The sequence below is a fragment of the Grampus griseus genome (genome assembly GCF_964374135.1).
Source record: "Grampus griseus genome assembly, chromosome: 2".
NCBI lineage: Eukaryota > Metazoa > Chordata > Mammalia > Artiodactyla > Delphinidae > Grampus > Grampus griseus.
Window position 1 is genome coordinate 77,383,595 of NC_139018.1, and position 20,138 is coordinate 77,403,732.

At 44.2% G+C, this 20,138-nt stretch overlaps 1 protein-coding gene across 4 annotated transcripts in view; it reads right to left on the bottom strand.

Annotated features, from left to right (window-relative positions):
- Nucleotides 1-20,138, bottom strand: part of RYR3 (ryanodine receptor 3) — a 551,722-nt gene that overhangs the window by 243,046 nt on the left and 288,538 nt on the right. For all 4 annotated transcript variants that reach the window (XM_082647182.1, XM_082647181.1, XM_082647183.1 and 1 more), the window contains exons 13-18: nucleotides 17,765-17,933; nucleotides 16,284-16,419; nucleotides 14,037-14,132; nucleotides 12,442-12,560; nucleotides 6,737-6,870; nucleotides 4,673-4,914 (exon numbers count right to left, since the gene is read on the bottom strand). In XM_082647182.1, coding sequence (XP_082503308.1) covers nucleotides 4,673-4,914; nucleotides 6,737-6,870; nucleotides 12,442-12,560; nucleotides 14,037-14,132; nucleotides 16,284-16,419; nucleotides 17,765-17,933 — 896 coding nt within the window. The remainder of the gene's footprint in view (nucleotides 1-4,672; nucleotides 4,915-6,736; nucleotides 6,871-12,441; nucleotides 12,561-14,036; nucleotides 14,133-16,283; nucleotides 16,420-17,764; nucleotides 17,934-20,138) is intronic.

Below are 20,138 nucleotides of genomic sequence, written 5' to 3' on the forward strand. Positions count from 1 at the left end.
GTAGGGAGATACGTAAAGACCCTCTCATCCAAGTTTGACTGTAGAGCTAATTTTTCCTCATGAGTCAGAAGTTCTAAGAAATCAGGAAATACAATTTCATTCCATTCATTTACTTTCTGTATCACTTATCTCTTGGGAAGGTGAATTCCTTTGCTTATTCCAATTCTGCAAGGGAAAAAGTTGCAAAAAGGGAAGGGTAGGTGTGATTTCCTCCTGTGAAATTGCTCCCTAACCAGTGACGTACTATATAGGCTGCCCTGAGCCAAATTCACCCCCGACTGCAGTTCTGAGAGGCTATGTATGTAAAGGCTACATCAGGAGGGAGAAAATGATGATAAGAAAAGAGCCATTCCTCCGAAAGGAGAATCACAGTGGCTGGGCTGACTCAGGAGTCTGTAGGGAGGGCTGGGCAGGGCTGAGATGGGGGATATTTGTACAGCTGTGCTTGAAAGTGACTTCATAGGCTCTGGTGGCTAAAAAGACCGATTAAGGCTGCCCTCCCCCTACCCAGAGAAAAAGCTCATTCATATTCCCAGGATGTCACTTTAAAACTTCCTTTCCCATTCAGCATGGAACCTGGGATCTTTTCCCCCTCAGGATGGGGCTAATCTCATGATCTTGACTGAGAAACTCTGGACTCGGTCCTTATGATGATGGTTGACTTCATAGACACTGAAGGAAGGGAAATCATATTTACTTTGCATCTAGTGTGTGTCAAAAAATCCACATCCCTCGTTTCATTTAAATTTCCTAAGAGCCTTGTATCATCTTCATTTCGTCTGAGGAAACCAAGTCTCTGAAACCAAGTCTTTTTGCCTGGTTAAAAAACCCAAATAAGTGAAGAGCTGGGATTCAAACCCAGGCATACCTCCAAAGCCATGCTGTTCCTTCTTGAACTTCTCTACTGACAAAGTGTTAAGGGCTCTGCCATTCTTTCCAATTTCGGCAACATCCTCTGTGCTTTAATAAGTAGTTAATGACCAGTTCAAGGCAGTGGCTTAATTTGTGCACATAGATAAGTTTAAAGGTAACGGACCATCCATGTTCCTGCAAATGGCATTATTTTGTTCTTTTTAATGGCTGAGTAATATTCCATTGTATATATGTACCACACCTTCTTTATCCATTCCTGTTGATGGACATTTAGGTTGCTTCCATGTCCTGGCTATTGTAAATAGTGCTTCAGTGAACACTGGGGTGCATGTATCTGTTCCAATTATGGTTTTCTCCGAGTATACGCCCAGGAGTGGGATTGCTGGGTCATATGGTAGTTCTATTTTTAGTTTTTTAAGGAACCTCCATACTGTTCTCCACAGTGGCTGTATCAATTTACATTCCCACCAACAGTGCAGGTGGGTTCCTTCTCTCCACACCCTCTCCAGCATTTATTGTTTGTAGATTTTTTCATGATGGCCATTCTGACCCATGTGAGGTGATACCTCATTGTAGTTTTGATTTGCATTTCTCTAATAATTAGTGATGTTGAACATTTTTTCATGTGCTTTTTTGGCCACCTGTATGCCTTCTTTGGAGAAATGTCTATTTAGATCTTCCACCCATGTTTTGATTGGGTTGTTTGTTTTGATATTGAGCTGCATGAGTTTTTTGTATACTTTGGAGATTAACCCCTTGTCTGTTGCTTTGTTTGCAAATATTTTCTCCCATTTCTAGAGACTGTCATACTGAGTGAAGTAAGTCAGACAGAGAGAGACAAATATCATATGATAACACTTATATGTGGAATCTACAAAAATGGGTATAAATGAACTTATTTACAAAACAGAAGTAGAGTCACAGATGTAGAAAACAAATTTATGGTTACCAGGGGATAAGGGGGGGAGGAATAAATTGGGAGATTGGGATTGACATATACACACTACTATACATAAAATAGATAACTAATAAGGACCTTCTGTATAGCACAGGGAACTCTACTCAATACTCTGTAATGGTCTATATGGAAAAAGAATCTTTAAAAAAAAAGAGTGGATATATGTATATGTATAATTGATTCACCTTGCTGTACACCTGAAACTAACACAACACTGTAAATAATAAATAAATAAAAAAATAATAAAGGTAATGGACCTGGGCATTTACATCTCAAGGAAAAGAAGAAAAATTGTCAGACCAGTTTCCACTCTCTCTCCCTAGCCACCCTCCATTCCCTCCTGTAGTAAGTTAGAGCGTCACTTCACTTCATTTCTACATCAGACAATTACCCTTTCATCAGATAGTCCAGAATTCACTGCTGTCCTGGTAGAAGCCATTAACAGAAACCTTATATCTTCTGCTGGAGCACACGATGACATATCCATCTGTAGTGCCTTCTGCTAGATATATATGTTCCCTGTGTGCTGCTTGGAGAATTCAGAATGATGCCCAAACCCAAGGAAGCTTTGTGTTTTAGTGAGCATGAAAGGTGCCAATTTTGTAGATGCTGGTTTCTCTACATCTCACCAGATGCTGAAGGCTGAGGGGTGAAGTCCCCCAAATGCACCTATACGGAGTTATATTACTATGTGAATAATGTTCAGAGAGCCACAGTCAACTTTTGAAAAACTGAATCCCAAGCCCCCTTCCCCTGTATTTCCAATCAGATGAGCCCTTGCTAGTAATGACCGTGTGGGCTCAGCACATCTGGCTTCCTGGTCTTGAGCGGACAAGAGGAAAGAAGGGAACACTGTACACTCCTGGGCACCGTCCACTCCTAGAACAATACACAACTGGATGGATGTCCATGTCCTGAAATGCACTGACAGCAGCCCTTTCTGGATGCACAACGAGTGGGTCGTCTGTCTCCTGACTCACTGATGTATTTATTCTGCAGACTCTACAAAGGGATATGCCACGGAGGGGCACGGAGGGCTGCGAAATCTAGAAAAGATGGAGTAAGTGTTTTCCTTTGAGAATGGTTAGTTTCTCTTTGAAACTAGGGGCCATCTTGCTTCATCCAAGGGTCTTGGTGACTTCGTATTTCCTTAACCAATCCAGAGTTCTTGTTAGGTGCAGCCTGGGATCCAGAGAATATGCTTGGCTCATAGTGAGGACAGGGCAGGAGCTGAGTGGCAACCAGCAGGCAGGAGGTAATGATTTTCTCACCTCAATCCCACTTGTTCCCCCACAGATTCAATTTTATCAAACTCAGGAGCTGTAGATGTGTGTGAGCATAAGGACTCCTTCTTTTCAAATCACTTCCCCGGAGACAACTTCCTGAGAGCCTTATGCCATCTGATGATAATCTAAGCTAAAGGCTACTATGACCGTACCACCACGGAAACAGTGGCTCTACGACGGGGCTCTGAGAACCAAGAGGAGAAGATCCATCCCCACCCCCCATGAAAATGGAACCAGGGAAGGTTAAGCTGGGAGGATATGAGAACAAGACTGCCATTCCCCTCTAACCCATCATCCTGCCCTCTTGTACCCACTTTTGTCTGTACCACACTGTCCCCTGGGACACACAAAAACAGACACAGACGATTTCTTCCCATAAATGATCCCAGATAAAGAAGTACCTAAATAAATACGTTTACACCATTCCTAAAAGTTAAAAAATGTTTATACTGAATATAAAACAGCACAAAATTACAAAAAAAACCCATACTGATCAATTGAAAGTAAAGACCAACTATAAGAAACATGTGACCAGGACCTGAGCTACTGGTTTTAGCTGGAAGCTAAGGGAAGAAGGAAAACATGATGGATAATGTAGTTCTCAGATACAAAAGAAAATACATAGTTTTGCCCTGTGGAGACAAACTTTTCCCTGGTACTGGATTTAAGGAGAAATGTGTGTCCTGGCTCCTTATGTAAGAGGCATGCAGCACAACGCTTACCTAAGGAATTTCTATAAGGGACACAGTGTCTCCAGTTGCAGTTTTACAAAAGGTACAGATAAGACACACTGTGGACAACAGATGGGAGGAGTAGAGCTTCTGCTGTGGGCGAAAGCCTGAGGGTTAGTTTTCCATTTTCACCCAGGCAGAAGCCAACCCATTTGTCCACAGGCACAGGCCATGGACATGCTTTGGGGAAGGCATCAATGTCTATATAAAAAAAGGAAGCTTTGAATTCCTTTAAGAGATTAGCATCTACTGTGTGTCAGGCACAGACCCAGACACCTTACAAAGTGTATCATGAAGCAATATGTTGCATCGACAAAATGACGGACTTGTAGTCAGATGTGGATCCGTCCCAGCGTGATTGGGAGTAAGTTAATTAAACATCTTTGTACTCAGTTTCCACGTCTGTGACATGAGATCAATATTATCCACCTTAGGGAGTCACTGTAAGAATGAAATGAGAGAAAAAATGTACAAAAGATATGTAGCCTACTGCCCAGTAAGTAAATGCTCAGTCTTTTTCTCCTTCCCTGTTTACCCATATAATCTTGACAAGTCTATGCAATTAGGATTGTACAGAAGCAGACACTGAGCTTGAGAAAAGTTAAGTAATCTGTACTAGACCATGCAGCTGAAGTACCAGACTCATGGTTTAAATGCAGGACAGTCTCATTTCAGATGTGATGCTCTTCCTGCTTAACCACCTAATTAGTTGAGACTTGAGTCTATATCATTTCAACAAGAAGTGACCACCTCAGTTTGAACAATTTGAGCATCAGTCATCCTCAGGAAGAGATAAGGGGCCAAAGCTTTGGCAAGGTGCTCACCTGACCAAAGGTGAAGTCCATCAAAGCCGTAGGAGTACAGGTCATCACCAACACCGTTGCCCCCCCATCCTTCTCCACCTCCGGGGTATGGGGCATAGCCTGAGGAAGAGGCCCAGCCCACCCGCAGGTGTGTGGGCTCTGCTGTGAGGAAGGGGTCCACCTGGTCGATGATTAGCTCGAAGTACCACTTCTTGTACTGTGCTGAGCCCTCAGCGACTCCCAGGAAGATGTTTGGCCGAATACTGAAATTAAACATGGGACAGGTGGCATCAACAGACTCTTAAGAAGTAAAAAAGCAAATTGAACGAGACCATAGGAAGCATCGGCCCATGTAAACCAAGGGCAAGAGCAATTTTGTGATTTTTATCTTGTTCTAAAGTACAAAAAGCTTCGAGCCTCCAACACTGGATCAAGTTCTTAGTGGGAGGTGTCAGGACAACATTAATTCCCTTATAAAATATAAAGGATATCTCTTCAAATATTCTATTCAAGGCAACCAACATTTACGGAGTGCCATCCACAGGTAAAGATGATGAACACATCATACAGAGTTGTATGATTACAGACCCTTGTTTCTTCTCTAAGTGAAAGAACTGACTTACTCAAGTTCCATCTTCTGGTAAATTGGTTTAAGGACCCCCAAACCATTTTCATAGCATCAGCTTTTCTCCCTAGGCCTTATTAATAACAATGGCCTCTTGAAAGCATTAAGAAGTCACTATTAGAAATAATCCAGACAGAGAAAGAGAAATACTGCATGGTATTAATTACCTGTGGAATCTAAAAAAAAAAAGAAAAAGAAAAAAAAAGAAAAAGTCCGACTCCTAGAAAGAGCAGAAAAGTGGTTTCCAGAGAGCAAGGGTAGGGTTGGGGGGATAGCGAGAGATTGGTAAAAGGGCACAAACGTTCACTTATAAGATGAATAAAGTCTGAGGCTTTAACATGGTGACTATAGTTGATAACACTGTATTGTATAGTTGAAATTCACTAAGAGAGTAGAACTCACACGTTCTCATTAAAAAAAAAAAAAGGTAAATGTGTGAGGTGCTGGATGTGTTAATTAACTCGATGGGGAGAATCCTTTCACAAGGTATATGTGTACCAAACCATCACATCGTATATTTTAAATATCTTACACTTCTGTTTGTCAATTATACCTCAATAAAGCTAAAAAAAAATTCAAGCTTGATGACAAAAAAGGTGGAGGGGGTGTGTGGAGACATCACTATTAGGCAACTTTGTTAAGGGAAAGAGGTTTGAATGTATCCAGCAGAAATGGTTAAAAAGCTTGGCACAAACTACTTGGAGTTGTCCTGGTTGGAATCCTACTCTTAGAGGTCCACTGGCCTGGGCTGGGGCTATGTCAGTTTTGGGTTCACAGGGGAAAAACGAGACTGGTACGCAGCAGAAAGTCTGTGTGATGCCTGCAGTCCAGAGCCTGCTCTACACTTCTGAGGGGAGGTTCTTTTATCACGTTGCAGGGTAGAGAGCGGGCCTAGATGGAAAGTTACTGAAGTTGGTCCCTAGTCCGGGCCCAGTGAGTTCATGACTCCCATGTGGCCGCATGTATGGACCAGTAGGCCAGGGTTCTGCATGGGCCCGTGAACTTCATCCTGGCCTTCACAGATGGCCCTGGGGTAAACGGCCATGTGCCAGAGGACACAAGAAATCATGGTCTCAACATGGGACATCCACTCTATTAAAAGATTTTTAGAAAAAAGTGTTGGTACAGCAAAATAAAAATAAATACGTTAGGAAGAAGGTATAAGAGATGCATTAATGTTTAATATAAAACATGGTAGACCCCTCTCTCAAGGCCAAATTCTTTAGCTCTCAGATGGTATATTTACTCTACCTTTGGCTGCTTTACAGGAGAAGTTTGAGAAACTCAGCTGAAGGGACTGGAGTACAAGGCCCTGAAAAAGTACACATTTGCCTGGTCTCGTCTTAGGCGGCTGCATCAGCACAGAAATGATGGGCAGGTGGCTTTGGAGTTGAGATCAGCCCTCTTCCTTTCCTTTCTGGGGACAAGATGGGCATTTGGAATGACGGTGGTGGCCTTACCTTGTCACATCGTTAATGAGCCGCGTCTGCAGGAGCAGGTTTCTCTGGGGCAGCAAGTTGTCACAGATCAGATTCTGGTTGGCTCTCACTGCGACCCCATTGCAGAGACAGAGGGAACACAGCACATCCAGAACCTGCAGCAGGACACACGCCGCCAGACCTTAGGACCCCTGGGAGGGCACAGCAGGCAGGACCTGATGGCCACAGCACGTGAAGGAAGCAGGTCTCGTGAAGGTGGGGGCCAGGTGACAGGTGCGAGGGCCTGTTTAGAGTCAAGAAAGCTGCACCTGTCTCACCAGGCATGAGTGAGGGATGCCCGGGAGCCTGCTGCCCCTCGGGAAAATGAGGCTGAGCTTCTTTCTAACTGCTCTGCCCTAGTCTTGTGCCCCATCCCTCCAAACTAGGCATGGCACCTGTGGTCACTGTTCTGTTAAAGTGGGTCAGAGTCTGAGCTCTGAAGACAGCCTGTCTAGGTTAATATCCCAGCCAGGGCCAGGACTAGGGAGAGGTGAGTCATCTAGGGCACAAAACCCAGGCACAACTTCCTCTCAGGGTAGGTGCTAGAAGGCCCTCTGTGGGCCTCAAGCTGACACTTGTGCTCCTGCCTGGCCCTGGCGGCCCTCTGCAGAAGATCAGTGGGCATTCATACAGTGCTTCCTGAAACACACTGCGATTCCCATTTGGCTACGGTTCCTTGCTCAGAGCAGGCTTGGGACTCACGTGGGTGGGGTAGACAGGAGAGCAGGGCAGATTCCGAGTCTTGGGTCTCTTGCTGTGATATTATCAAAGTTCACTAAGATACCCTTATATTCCTAGAAATCCCGATTCAGAAACATTTCACCTACCGTTTCTTCCCCTTAGAGTGACAGCAAACCACAAGAGCAAGCAAACCAGGCGGCCCCTGAATCTACCAGACCCGTCGTGCGCTGTCCCTAATCCACATCGTTCTCCAGCCACCTGGGAAGTGGGAACAGCCTCTGGCTGCTTCCACCACGTGCTGGCCTGTCTGCCCCGCCTCCTTGTGCTGCGTCCTCATTCATACAGATTTTGTGTTCCTATTGTGGCAGAGCAAGCTGCTGGGCCAGGCACTCTCCTCCCTCTCCCCGCTACGGGGAGGACTGTGCAAACAACAGTGGCTAAATAACGGCCAGGACTGTGGCAGGCTGGGCTGACAGGGAGGGGGCAGCCGCAGTTCAGTCTCACAAAGTGACCACCGAAGACTCAATGCTTGGTGGGGTTGGATGGCTTCAGGTTGTTGATGGCATTTGTATCCGTAATTCTCACAAACTAATTTTCTACCTGACTCCCTGCATGTCAATTTCATTCCAGATAAATGCAAAGTACAATTACGGGACAAGCAGAAAAGAACCCCAAAGGCAGTTTTACGGAGGATTCTCACCATTACCACACCGTGAAACATATTGACTGTGGCACTGGAAATCCAGAGGATAATTTCCCACTCTAAGAAAAGAGCCATAGATGGCCAGGAAATTAAATACTTATCATCCAGCCTATCACACATCTTCATCTGTTTTGCCTTGGAGTGACAGCTGTAGGAGCCTTGCTGTCACAGCCGGAAGAAAAGCAGAGCTTAATCCACATACAATAGGAACAGTGAGAAGAAAAAAGCCTCGGTGAAAAGCGCACAGACTAAGGGAGTAGTATGTCGCCTACAAATAAATGATGCCATAAAGAATGTGCTGACATCGTTCAGGCTTTGTTTTAGAAGGCATTTCTTTGGGTAAAATGGGAAATAGGGGCAAACTCCCTTTTCTGAAAAAGTTTAAATGGGTTCTTTTAAAAGTGAAGGGTGCCGGCAATTCCGCTCCTGGGCATATACCTGCAGAAAACCATAATTCAAAAAGATACATGCACCCCAATGTCCACTGCAGTGTTGTTTACAATAGCCAGGACATGGAAGCAACCTAAATGTCCATCGACAGAGGAATGGATAAGAAGATGTGATACGTATATACAATGGAATATTACTCAGCCATAAAAAAGAATGAAATAATGTCATTTGCAGCAACATGGATGGACACAGAGATGACATACTAAGTGAAGTAAGTCAGACAGAGAAAGACAAATATCATATGATATGACTCATATGTGAAAACTGATTTTTTAAAAATGATATAAATGAACTTATTTACAAGACAGAAACAGACTCACAGATTTCAAACACAAATTTATGGTTACCAAAGGGGAAACGCGGAGAAGGGGATAAATTAGGAGCTTGGGATTAACACCCACACGCTACTATATAAAAAATAGATAACCGACAAGGACCTACTGCACAGCACAGGGAACTCCACCCAATATACTGTAATAACCTATATGGGAAAAGAAACTGAAAAAGAATGAATATGCGTATACGTGTAACTGAATCACTTTCTGTACACCTGAAACGAACACAACATTGTTAATCAACTATACTCCAATAAAATTTTTTAAAAAGTGAAGGGAGTATAGATGGGCCAGTCCACGTGGGGGACATGCACACAGTGCTAGGGGTCATCTGTACTTTCTGACAGAGAGGGAGCATCCCAGTGACCTCTGGGATGAGTGGCTGGCTGTGGCAGGTACTGCCCAGTGGTCACCAGACTCTGCCTTCTTGTCCTGAGCAGAGAGGCTACATTTCCCAGCCTCCCTTGCAGTTCTGTGGGGTCATGTGATTGAGTTCTGCCCAGTGGAAAGTGGTGGATGTGATGTACACTGCTTTCAGGCCTAGCCCCTACCCTCCCTCTCTCTTTCCAGCTGGATGTGGAGATCCAAGGAAGGATTACAAATCCCAAGGGTCTCCTTACTGGGATCCAGCAGCGCTGGCCTCACCTAGGAGCTTGCCAGAAGTACAGATGCTCAGACCTACCCCCGGACTTACCAGATCAGAGCCTTCATTTTATCACGATTCCCAAGAGATTCATAAGCACATGACAGTCTGTGAAGTCCTGTCCTGGGGACAGTGGGGCCGCTACACAGAAGGAGCCTGTGTTTCTGAACGACCACACAGCACGGAGCCCTCCCACTGGCCGGCCTCAGACAATGACTTCACTGTGAGAATTTGGGGTTGTCTGTCTTAGGCATCAGGCTCCTCTAATCTGTACACTGGCCCAACTTGAGAATTTCCCTGGCCCACTTTGTGGATTCATTTGCTACTTAGTTGTAATCATTTTCATCAAAGACACCACATTTCATCTAAGATCCTCTCTTGTGCTTTTAATCTCCATTAGTCACTACCCCAGACACAGGCTCCTGGGGGAATTCTGCTTTAAAGGTAAGAACTAGGTATTGTACATCCATGGACATAACATTTGGCTGTTGCAGTTTTGTCCTCAGACTTATCTATAAAAACAATTTTTAAAAATGCAAAATGTACTTAATTCTGTGAATTTTTGGTCAAGTTGTATATTTGAGAAATGAGTGCTTTGCTGCCCCTGAGGAACAGATTCTGTTCTCGCTGTGGATGCACGAACTGGGTGGTTGGGAACGCGTCTACATTGGCTGCCTGGGAACTCAGAGGTGATTTTATGGAGCTACTGTAGCAGGTCTGTGGGGGTTAATGGTTTGCTTCCCTGTGCTCTCTTCTGCACCGCCCCCTCCTGCCCCAAATCCCCACCCCGGGTTAACTTTTCAGGTCTGATTTATACCTTCTCAGGACCAATGATATTACTACTTTACCATGTATGTTTCTCACAGGTGGCTCCAAATCCTTGTGAAACAAAGAAGATAATAAAACATATTAATCTGTGATAACAGTGAGCAGGTTTGGAGTAAGGTAGGTTGTGCTGGGGGACAAGTGAAAAGGGCATAGTTTGCTTTTATTATTACATGCTTACTCCATGGAAAAATTAGAGGGTAACTGTTATAATTTTCAGTAATTGTTCTTTTTACCCAATAACATTGGCGCTACCAACATAGTAAGTGTGTTTCTTACTACTAATAGCCATCTGTTGGATGAGATGAGACTTGTACGTATATATGAGCTACCAGCCAATCATTCAAGATGAGACAGGAGTAGATTCTGGCCCTACGCATCCATTCCTCTAATTCATTCATCACACCTTCAACAAACATGGATTAAATGCCTGTCGTGTATAACGTATGAGCTGGGCACTATGGGGTTTACAAGGTCCCTGCTGTAAAGGAACTGAATCTCTGAGAGAAGTATACATGTAATATAAGGAAAGGCAGAGTGAAAACACCATGTAACAGTGTGCACAGCTGTACAAGGATTGAGGAGAGGAGATCATACCCAACTGGGATTCAGAAAAAGCTTCATGGAGGGGGTGGCATCTGAACTAAGTTTTGAAGACAGATACAGTTTTGACGGTTTCTGGAAAAGCTGAAAGAAGCCATCGCAAAGCTGGTTATTTACTAAGTGTGCTCTGACCGTAAAGCAGCCCTGGGAGCGACGAAACGAGGGCATCCTGTCTAAGGGCTCCTCTTGACATGCGCCCATAGCTCGTGGCTCAGGCCACAGGTTACTCGGGTGCTCATCAATTACCCTCATTACACCTTGCAGACAGGAAGGAACATGTTGGAACGTAGCGAAGCTGGGCTGAAGCAGGGGCCTCAGGCCTGCTTTTGATTTACCACATTTGGGAAAGCAATGACAGCCCCCAGATATTTCTTTTTGTTCTTTGCCAGGCAATTTCACAGACGCTAAGGACCACAGCTCTTTTTTGTTGTTTCCTAAGGATGATACATGTCACCCAAGCAGTGCTACGGAGGCTTGTTCTCCTGGACCGCCTGAGACACGTCTCCGATGTGCAGCACCCCCATCTGATGGTGAGCAGAGAGGGCCAGTGACCACGCTGGGTTCTCTCCCCTCCACATAAGCCCAGCGGCCATCCTTCACATCCAATTATGCCATTTGCTCTTGAAATGCACCCCCTCGGCCTCGGAGTACCTGCCTGCTCGCTAACAAGTCATCACGGCAACCCCCATATATGGGGCAGATGTCGAAGGGTCAGGATAAGACATATTTTAATAGACTTTCCCGAGATCACTGTGGCTTAGAGATATAATGTCATAACAATGGAGATGTTAGAACTTTAAGAGACCTCAGAAATACTTGATATAGCATTCCACCTTCATAAGTGAGCTGGCGATGGCTCCGTTTTACGGCTGAAATGACTGGGGCGCAAGGTCACACACCTGTTTTGTATCAGAGGGAGGGCCCCACAGCTCGCCCCCTCCGGCTTGTTCACGCAGATCCACTTACTTCACCTGGTTTGACTCACGGCAAGTCTGATTTCATTTAAGAACATGCCATGTTGCCAAGACTTTCTGCATTATTCTAAATCTGATTTCTGTACAGCTTCTTTACAAAGCTTGGTATTAGCTGTTTCACTACTAAAGCTCTTGGACCCGAGGGTGGGCGCGAATCCTGCAGCTGGCCTTGTATGGGCTTGAGCACCCCACACACAGCCAGCTGTGGGTTAAGGGGTAATGATGAGCCAGGCTCGGGAAGCTGGTGGAAACTGAGGGGACCACCCAAGACCCAGCGTGACTGGCTCGGAGTGTGCTCCTAGGGAGGAAGGGTCCTTCAGGACCTCAGTTTCCAAAGGTAGTATCATTATTATTATTTTAAATCAAAGCCAAGAAAGAGAGCAGTCAACATCCTCTCAGTAACACAGAACACTTATTAAACGGCAGAAAGGGAAAAGCCAGGTAAAGTTAATCACCGTTCTTTCTATACCCACCTTGTGATTTCGCCCGTGCTTATCCAACAGGGAGATGATTGACTTGATGTGGCCTTCCGCTATCAGGTTTAAGGCTTCTGGGCTTTCAATCAGGATGCAGTGCAAAACTTCCAAGATACCTACGCAAATACCACAAAAACCATTTGGACGTTAAATAACCTGCAGAGCTGACTATAATTAGAAACCTGAGGGTGAAAGGACCATCCTGAGTGAACAGAGTATCATCATTTCTTTGACTCTATTAAATACTTCCAGCCAGAAGAAAAATGCAGCCACCTCAGATGGCTCACTTCAGGAGCCCCTGAGGTCAACCAGTCTGTAATTCAGAAGTGAGTTTATTCATCACTAACCCCATCTCCCTCTTCCTGGACAAAGCCAGGATCCTTCTGTGTAGAGAAGCAGCTTTAAAAGAGAATTCTTAATTTGATCAAACCAAACAATACTTAATTTAAAAACAGATAGAAAATGGGATACTTAGGTTACTATAAATTCTAAAGGCCATTCAAGTAATTTAGAAAATAGTCTGAGTGTTCCTTGAATAAGAATTTTTCTAGGAATCATCCCAGAATTTTATTTTAGATGCACTGGTATGTCAGTAAACTATAAGCTCACAAATAAAGGCTATTTGGCTTTGTGCCCTTTCCTGGGCCCACTGGATGGTTTTCTGTATTAAGTGAAGGTTGAAGAAAAACTAACAGGTGCCCTTGCAGCCTAGCACCTACAGGGTTAACACCGGAGTGGAAATGCATGGGAAGTAGTTGGCCAATATCTTTATTGGTTCTATTGAGAAGATTCCTCTTGATTCTGTTTCTTTCAAGGTTTTCATAAATTACCCTAAAATGTAGTCTGGCCCATGGGTGGAGGCACTGAAGAAAACAGAGGTTTTGGAAGAAGACATATGTAGGTGGATGGTCCTGGAGGAGCCTTGCCTTGGCCTGTCCAAGCTCCTGCCACCTCTAGACGATGAAAAGAGCATTAAAAACCTTTTAGCTTCCCAGATGGGGGCGCACACCTTTCACGTTCTCTCATCTCTGAGGAAGCAAACTGCAGAGCCTCAGGGCATGGTCACTTACCAACGATGACCACTCTTCTTTACTCAAATTCTCTGGGAGTCACCACAAAGGGCTCCAGATAGGATGTTAAGGGTGATTCAGGGGGTATGAGGATTTATCATTTCCTCTAAGTTCTTGGTCATCCTTCAGACCTGCTTCTAACCAAAGAGTTGAGAGCACTACGTCCAGACAGGGTTTAGAAACCCAGAGAATAACAGTCCAAGTAGCATTTAGAAGGGGACCAGCACCCTGGGGTGGGGAGAGGGCGAGTCCAGAACCCAGAGGGTGGAGATGAAGGCAAAAAGTGAAAAATGAAACAGAAAAGGAAAGATATTTGAGGCATGGGTTCAAGTTGTTCAATAAAGTTATAAGAGTGCCAGGAAAATTTAGGACTTTATATTTCTTTTCGTTGAAGTAATTATTGAGGATTGCTTGCAATCCAGTGGAAAAAAGAATTGTTCAGAGATTCAACTTTGTTTTCTTTTTTTTAACAGAAATTGAAAAACCCCACCTTCTCCAGTTATGTTTCCTATCACATCTTACCTGAGGAAGATTCTAGTCTGTCCAATTTGCTGATTAGCCAATCAAGGTTATTGGAGAATTGAGCGCAATTGTTTCTGTTTCCACGAATGAGAGCAGCTGTGAACAAGAACACATTTGATCATGCAGGTTAAAGGGCACAGTGATGGGCCTGAGAACTTGGGGTGCTGTTCAATACTCCACCTGCTTAGCAACTAAAAAGCATAGAGTAACACCCTTCCCCTCCCAAGCCCTTTGATACAATCCTGTTTCTACATTTTGGAGAGTAAAATATCTACCATTCACTCAAATATTTTCAGAGATTCTACTGTGTACCAGGCGTCTGTCTACTTGCTGGGAATAAAGCAGTGGGAATGCGACAACGGATTCCCTGCCTTCATGAAACAGGAGAGAGAGACAATATACACACAAATTAATAAAATTACTTCAGATGGTGATAAGCAAGAAAATAATATCTGCTTGGTTACTGGCTTAAGAATTCAATTTCCTCTAATGTTTTCTTAAATCGAGCTAGAGACCTGCTATTCTTCAGTGCTAAAGGAAGGCATGCAAATGAACACAACTGAAAAGGCTGGTTAAACTAATAGGCAAGTCATAACAAAACATGAAACTCTAAAATATCTAAAACACATCAGTACATGACAGTGGTTCCCAAAGTGTATCCCTGGAGAGGAATGTCAGTATCACCTGAGAACTTGTTAAAAACACAATTTCTCTGGCCACAATTTCTCTGGCCAGATCTACTGAACCAGAAACTCTGGGGATGGGGCCCAACATCTGTGTTTTAACCAGCCCTCCAGCTGATTCTGGTGCTTGTTCATTATCTGAGGACCACTGGTAGGTGATACTGTAAAGGGAGAGAGAGAATATGCTGTCATTAGATTTCCACCTATCTAGACCAAGTAAACTTCCCTCCATAGGCCTGTACTGTAGATGCAACTCTGGAATAAGTCCACGTAAGTTGACTGGCCCCCAAGTAGCCTGTTCTTCATGCTGTTGGCTTTCAAAGACTGAGGGTTTGACAGATGTTTGTAAGGTACTTGGATAAGGAAATGTCTTCCTCGGGACCTCTGCTTTGTACCTCCACGGTCACTGGAGGGCAGAATTCAGTCTGAGCTCCTACCCCACTTTTCGGGTTGGCCCTAGCAAGGGATTAACCTCGAGGCTCTGGGGTCAGGCTGTCTGGGCTCAAAACAGTTCCATCACTTACAACATGTGTGACCTCAGATAAGTTATGAGCATTTCTGAGCGTCTGTTTCTTCATCAATAAATTGGTACCTACACCTCACAGTGTTGCTCTGTGGATCAAAAAGAGATACTCTACTGCCTGGCATACAGAACTCAACAAATGTTAGCTATTATTGTAATAATGACTACTGAGTTCAAGCCACATCACTACAAAATGTTAGAGTTGGAAGAGACTTTATGAGGTCACTAAATAAAGCGGCAATCGAATCTGCCTGACCCTTGACATGGAGAATGAGTCTAACCTGACTTCTCTGGCCTCCCATCTGGCCTGCTCAGCTTTCCATGGACTTCCTCTCAATGGGGCATTTACATCACAGCGAAGTACTAAAATACTGCCATGTTACCATGGCTGAGCCATTACTGGTGGCCACCTTCTTGCAGAGGCTGATGCTGTCTTCCTCCTGCAGCCTGGCAGCCTGGGCCCATGTGATGGCATCAGTGACAGCAGGCACCGGAAGGTCACCATACACTCATAGTTGTGAAAAGAAAGGCTGCATGCTGGAACATCCCTACTCTTTGCCTTTTTCTTTCCACCAAAATGAAATAAGGAACAGGCCAAAGCAGCAGGAATCATGACGGCTCAACAGGTGGACAGTGAAAGGGCACACAGTCAAGGGTAAACATCCTCAAACTGCAGGTGTCAAAGGTCTAGAACTGGAGGGTACCTGAAACGTATTTTTGTCTTGCTCTCTCATTTTAAAGATGAAGAATTGAGGTTCGGGGAGTGTGACTGTTAAGGGTTTCACAGTGTGACTGTTAAGGGTTTGCCTAGTTTTGGCAAAACTGATCACTATTTGCTTCTACTTGCTGACATCTTGCTGTCTGTTTGGAAAGTACGATACGCTACCAGTTAACAGAATGAATGGCTGGCTTAGAATCAAATGATTTAACAAAAGCTTCCAAAGAATGAGGCTGGATGACAGCCTTAGCTCGTCCCATGGAAATACCTACAGACCACCCTTGGCCACCTTCCCAGGGAGAGGGCTCTGGGTATGTACTTACCCAGCAATTTGTAGAGGAGGTTCAGGATTTCCTTCCAGGCCATCCCACTCTCCTCCCTGGCAATCCCCGTGAAGTGCGCTATGCTATTGTAGATATTTAAGCGATCAATGCAGTTTAACACAAGGGCCAACATTCCCTGTGAAGGTGAGTTGGGCAAAAAGAAAAAATACTTGATTAAGATCATGGGATCCCTTTTGTTCGTTCCTCTCCAATATCGTTCACCTTTTAAAGCGGATAACGCTAATATGCAAAAAGACCTTCATGGTGCCAGTTTGGATGTTGTTGTTTCCTCCCCAAAACAAAACATGCATTTTTATGCCTCAGAGACCTAAATAGCATCCATTTGGGGAGTAGCAGCAGTCTCCTCTGACGGGTTTGCTCCCCACGTGTCTAACTCAATCCAAGGACATACTGAGGAAGGCGGAGCATGAATGAGTCTCACAGAAGTCTGCCCTGTGTCAGGTGTGAAATGATTCTGACTCACCCAGAAACAGCCCTGGATATAGGACCTATTTTTCTCTTAGATGCACAAGACATCTCCCCATCCCCTTGAAAAGAGGTGGAATTTACAGACAATAAGACTAAAAGAGGATTTTAAACTACTTCTCAGCTAATTTACAATACCATGCCACCCAGTAAAAATATCGGTGCCCAGCTGTTCTTAAAGAGCAGGAGGGAGGTGTTAAGTGTAGTTTCAGCAGACCTATAAGGCACACAGAATGTTCCCCCAGCCAAAGTCTGCTCACATCAGAAAGCTGGGTAGGGACGGGGTCTACTTCCCATGCCATCAACTTTGGAAACGCCCAAGGGACGAGCCCTGTCCCCAGGAATGGGGGGCTGCAGGAATATGACCATGGCCTTCAAATTAGTGCCAAATCATCACGTCCAAGTTCAGAAAAGGCATGTGACTTGTCTAAGGACACACACAGCCAGGGATGGAGCCAGAACTAGGGCCAGGGTCCCTAGAGCCCCAAGTTAGCATTTCCCCTATATCCGGGCCCCATCCCAAGTGACTTAGAGGCTCAAGTTCGACTTGAGACATAGCAGCATCTGTATCTCTCAAACCAGCTCCTCAGGCATTTCTGATGTGGTGGAACCTCGGCATCTGTATTTTTCCAACAAGTTTCCAGGGTAATTCTGACACCTTCCAAAATGTGGTGATCACAGCCAATGCCATACGCTCATAGCTGAGATTTATGGAAGATGAATTTTGGATACATAGGTGACACTGAGGCTTTAAATTAATCTGGTTTGAACGTGCCAACATACAAGCACGACAATGTTCACTGCTAATGTGCTCAGGGGTGCCTACAGGGAAGGGCGGCTTCCAGGGAATCCTTTTCTTTCCAGCTTCCTCTCTCTCGTTCTCTGTCTCTTTCTTAAACACGTGCATGCATGGAGACAAAGCTAAATTGTAGTCATTGGGGGTACTTTAGCTCTGGACACAAAGAGAATCTCAATTTCTAACGTTTTGGACTTACCTCTTCCTTGAAAAGATTCTGTCTGTTTTTGAGTGAGCGGAGCTTGTTCTGCCTGTCCTCATGCTGCATCTCCTCCTCCGGGGGCTGGAAGTAGGCGATCAAGTCGTGTAAGGTCTGCAGGACCTCTTCTATCGGCAGGGTGACAGGGGCTGCTGTGCGGCTGTTTCCACTAAAATCACAAATATGGACGCGGCTCAGGCAGTGGGTCCCCAGCAGGGCTCTGACAAGTGTCCACTAGGTTCTGGCTCCTCCCTGCCCCACTCTGGGCACACGGACTGCTGCCTGGGCTAGTCGCTGTACAGATGACCACAAATTGTAGTTTGCCGACAAACAGAGCAAAGGGAGAGGACTTCTGATTCAATGTTAAAGCCATTTCATAAATCAAGGGAAATGACCCTTGGCTGTCTGCCATCATTTTTCCTTTTTAAGTGGAAACACGTTTATAAATAATAAATGTATTAACCCATAGCTCTTTTAGACTCTCACACGTTCTAGGAACAGGTTAAGCATTGGCTGGAAGGGGCTTCATCAGTAGATCTCTTCCCCCATCTACATCTTTGTCTTCTGTCTCTCTCCATGCATCTTTGTGATACCTCTGCGTGTGTTTTTCTCTTCATATTTGTGTGTGTGCAGGCACCCCATGTGTTCTGTGTGTGTGCTTCCCCACCCCATTTGTTGATGTCTCCCTTGCTCTCTGTATCTGTCTCTCTCTCCTTCCTCTGTGTGCCCTTCCTCTGTTTATCTGCCTCTCCCCTAGCGTCCCATCTCTCAACATCCTTCCTCTCTGTCTCAACATCCCCATCATCTCCCTCACTTGCTCTGCTGTGTTCCTCCCATCCTGTATGTGTGTCCATCTGACTCCCTCTGTCATAATTTTCCAAACAAATCTTATAATTAAATCCTTTCAACACAGAGAGACCACAAACCTCCACAGATGACAAAATGACCCTTCATTTTCCCATCTCCTTGAGAGGGGGACACCAGTGAGCCTTTCGGAGGCCAAGGCTAAGAAGAGGAAGGGGGAAATGGACCCAGCCCCCGTGGAACTGCATCTGTGGCCCCAGCAGAATGGGAACGGATTCCATGTGTAAATAACATCAGGGTTTTTCCTCGGTGGTCGATTTCTAATGAGCTGTCCTTTCATTTACAGCAGATTCGCTTATATATCAGTCTGGACACATGCTAAGAAAAGATCGTGATCTAGGCCTAAAGCAAAGGCTTACGAACAAGCCCTGAAAACACTCAGGTTATGAGGTAATGATAATTCCATTATTGTATAAAAATGCCAAGTGCACATGATGAGAGAAGAGTGAATTACAGGCAGGAGGTATTTCTCTGCAGTGTGTCCTCTGGCCCATGGCAGGTGCTCAGGAAGTGGTTATTAATGACTCTCCGGGACATTATTGGACACAGAGACAGTGAGGAAGAGAATCCCATGTGGATATGAGGTGAAGGTTTGGGAACAAAAACCCAATCAGAAATGACTCCCCAATTCTAGATTCAGTGAAGAATGAATTCATTTTCCTCAATATTTCTGGTCTAGTTGCAGAGTTTGTTTTTCTCTCTCCCTCTCTTTTATTTTTTTCTTTTGAAATATTTTGCATTTACTAGAGATACTCATGCCAGTTTAGAGAAAAGTGTGTTTGTTTCTTCATCTGATAAGAAATGAGGATGAAACAAGAGGTTTGTAGGCATTTCTGTAGCTTGATGGGGCATTGCATTTCTACACAGAGGGTTGGAAAGCCCAGGGACTCAGGCATAAAAAAGAATGAACTTCTGCCATTTACACCAATGTGGATGGACCTTGAGAGTATTATGCTGAGTGAAACAAGTCAGAGAGAGAAAGACAAATATTGTATGATATCACTTACATATGGAATCTAAAAGATAATACAAATGAATGTATATGCAAAACAGACTCACAGATACAGAAAACAAACTTGTGGTTAACCAAGGGGAGAGGGAAGTGGGGAGGGACAAAATAGGGGTATGGGATTAACAGACAAACTATTATACTTATACTTATATTATACTTATATATTATATGTTATATTATATACTTATATATTATACTTATACTTATATTTTATACTTAGGTATAAAATACCTAAGCAAGAAGGATATATTGTATAGCACAGGGAAATATAGCCATTATCTTGTGATAACTTATAATGAAGTGTAATCTGCAAAAATACTGAATCACTATGCTGTACACCTGAAAGTAATATAATATTGTAAACCAACTATACTTCAATTTCAGAGAAAAGAAACACTTGGGGAAAACTGAAGAAAAAAAAAAGGGAAACGTTTTATAATTATAAGAGTCAATTTTGGGGGAAGATATACCTATTATAAACATAAAGCACCCAACAAC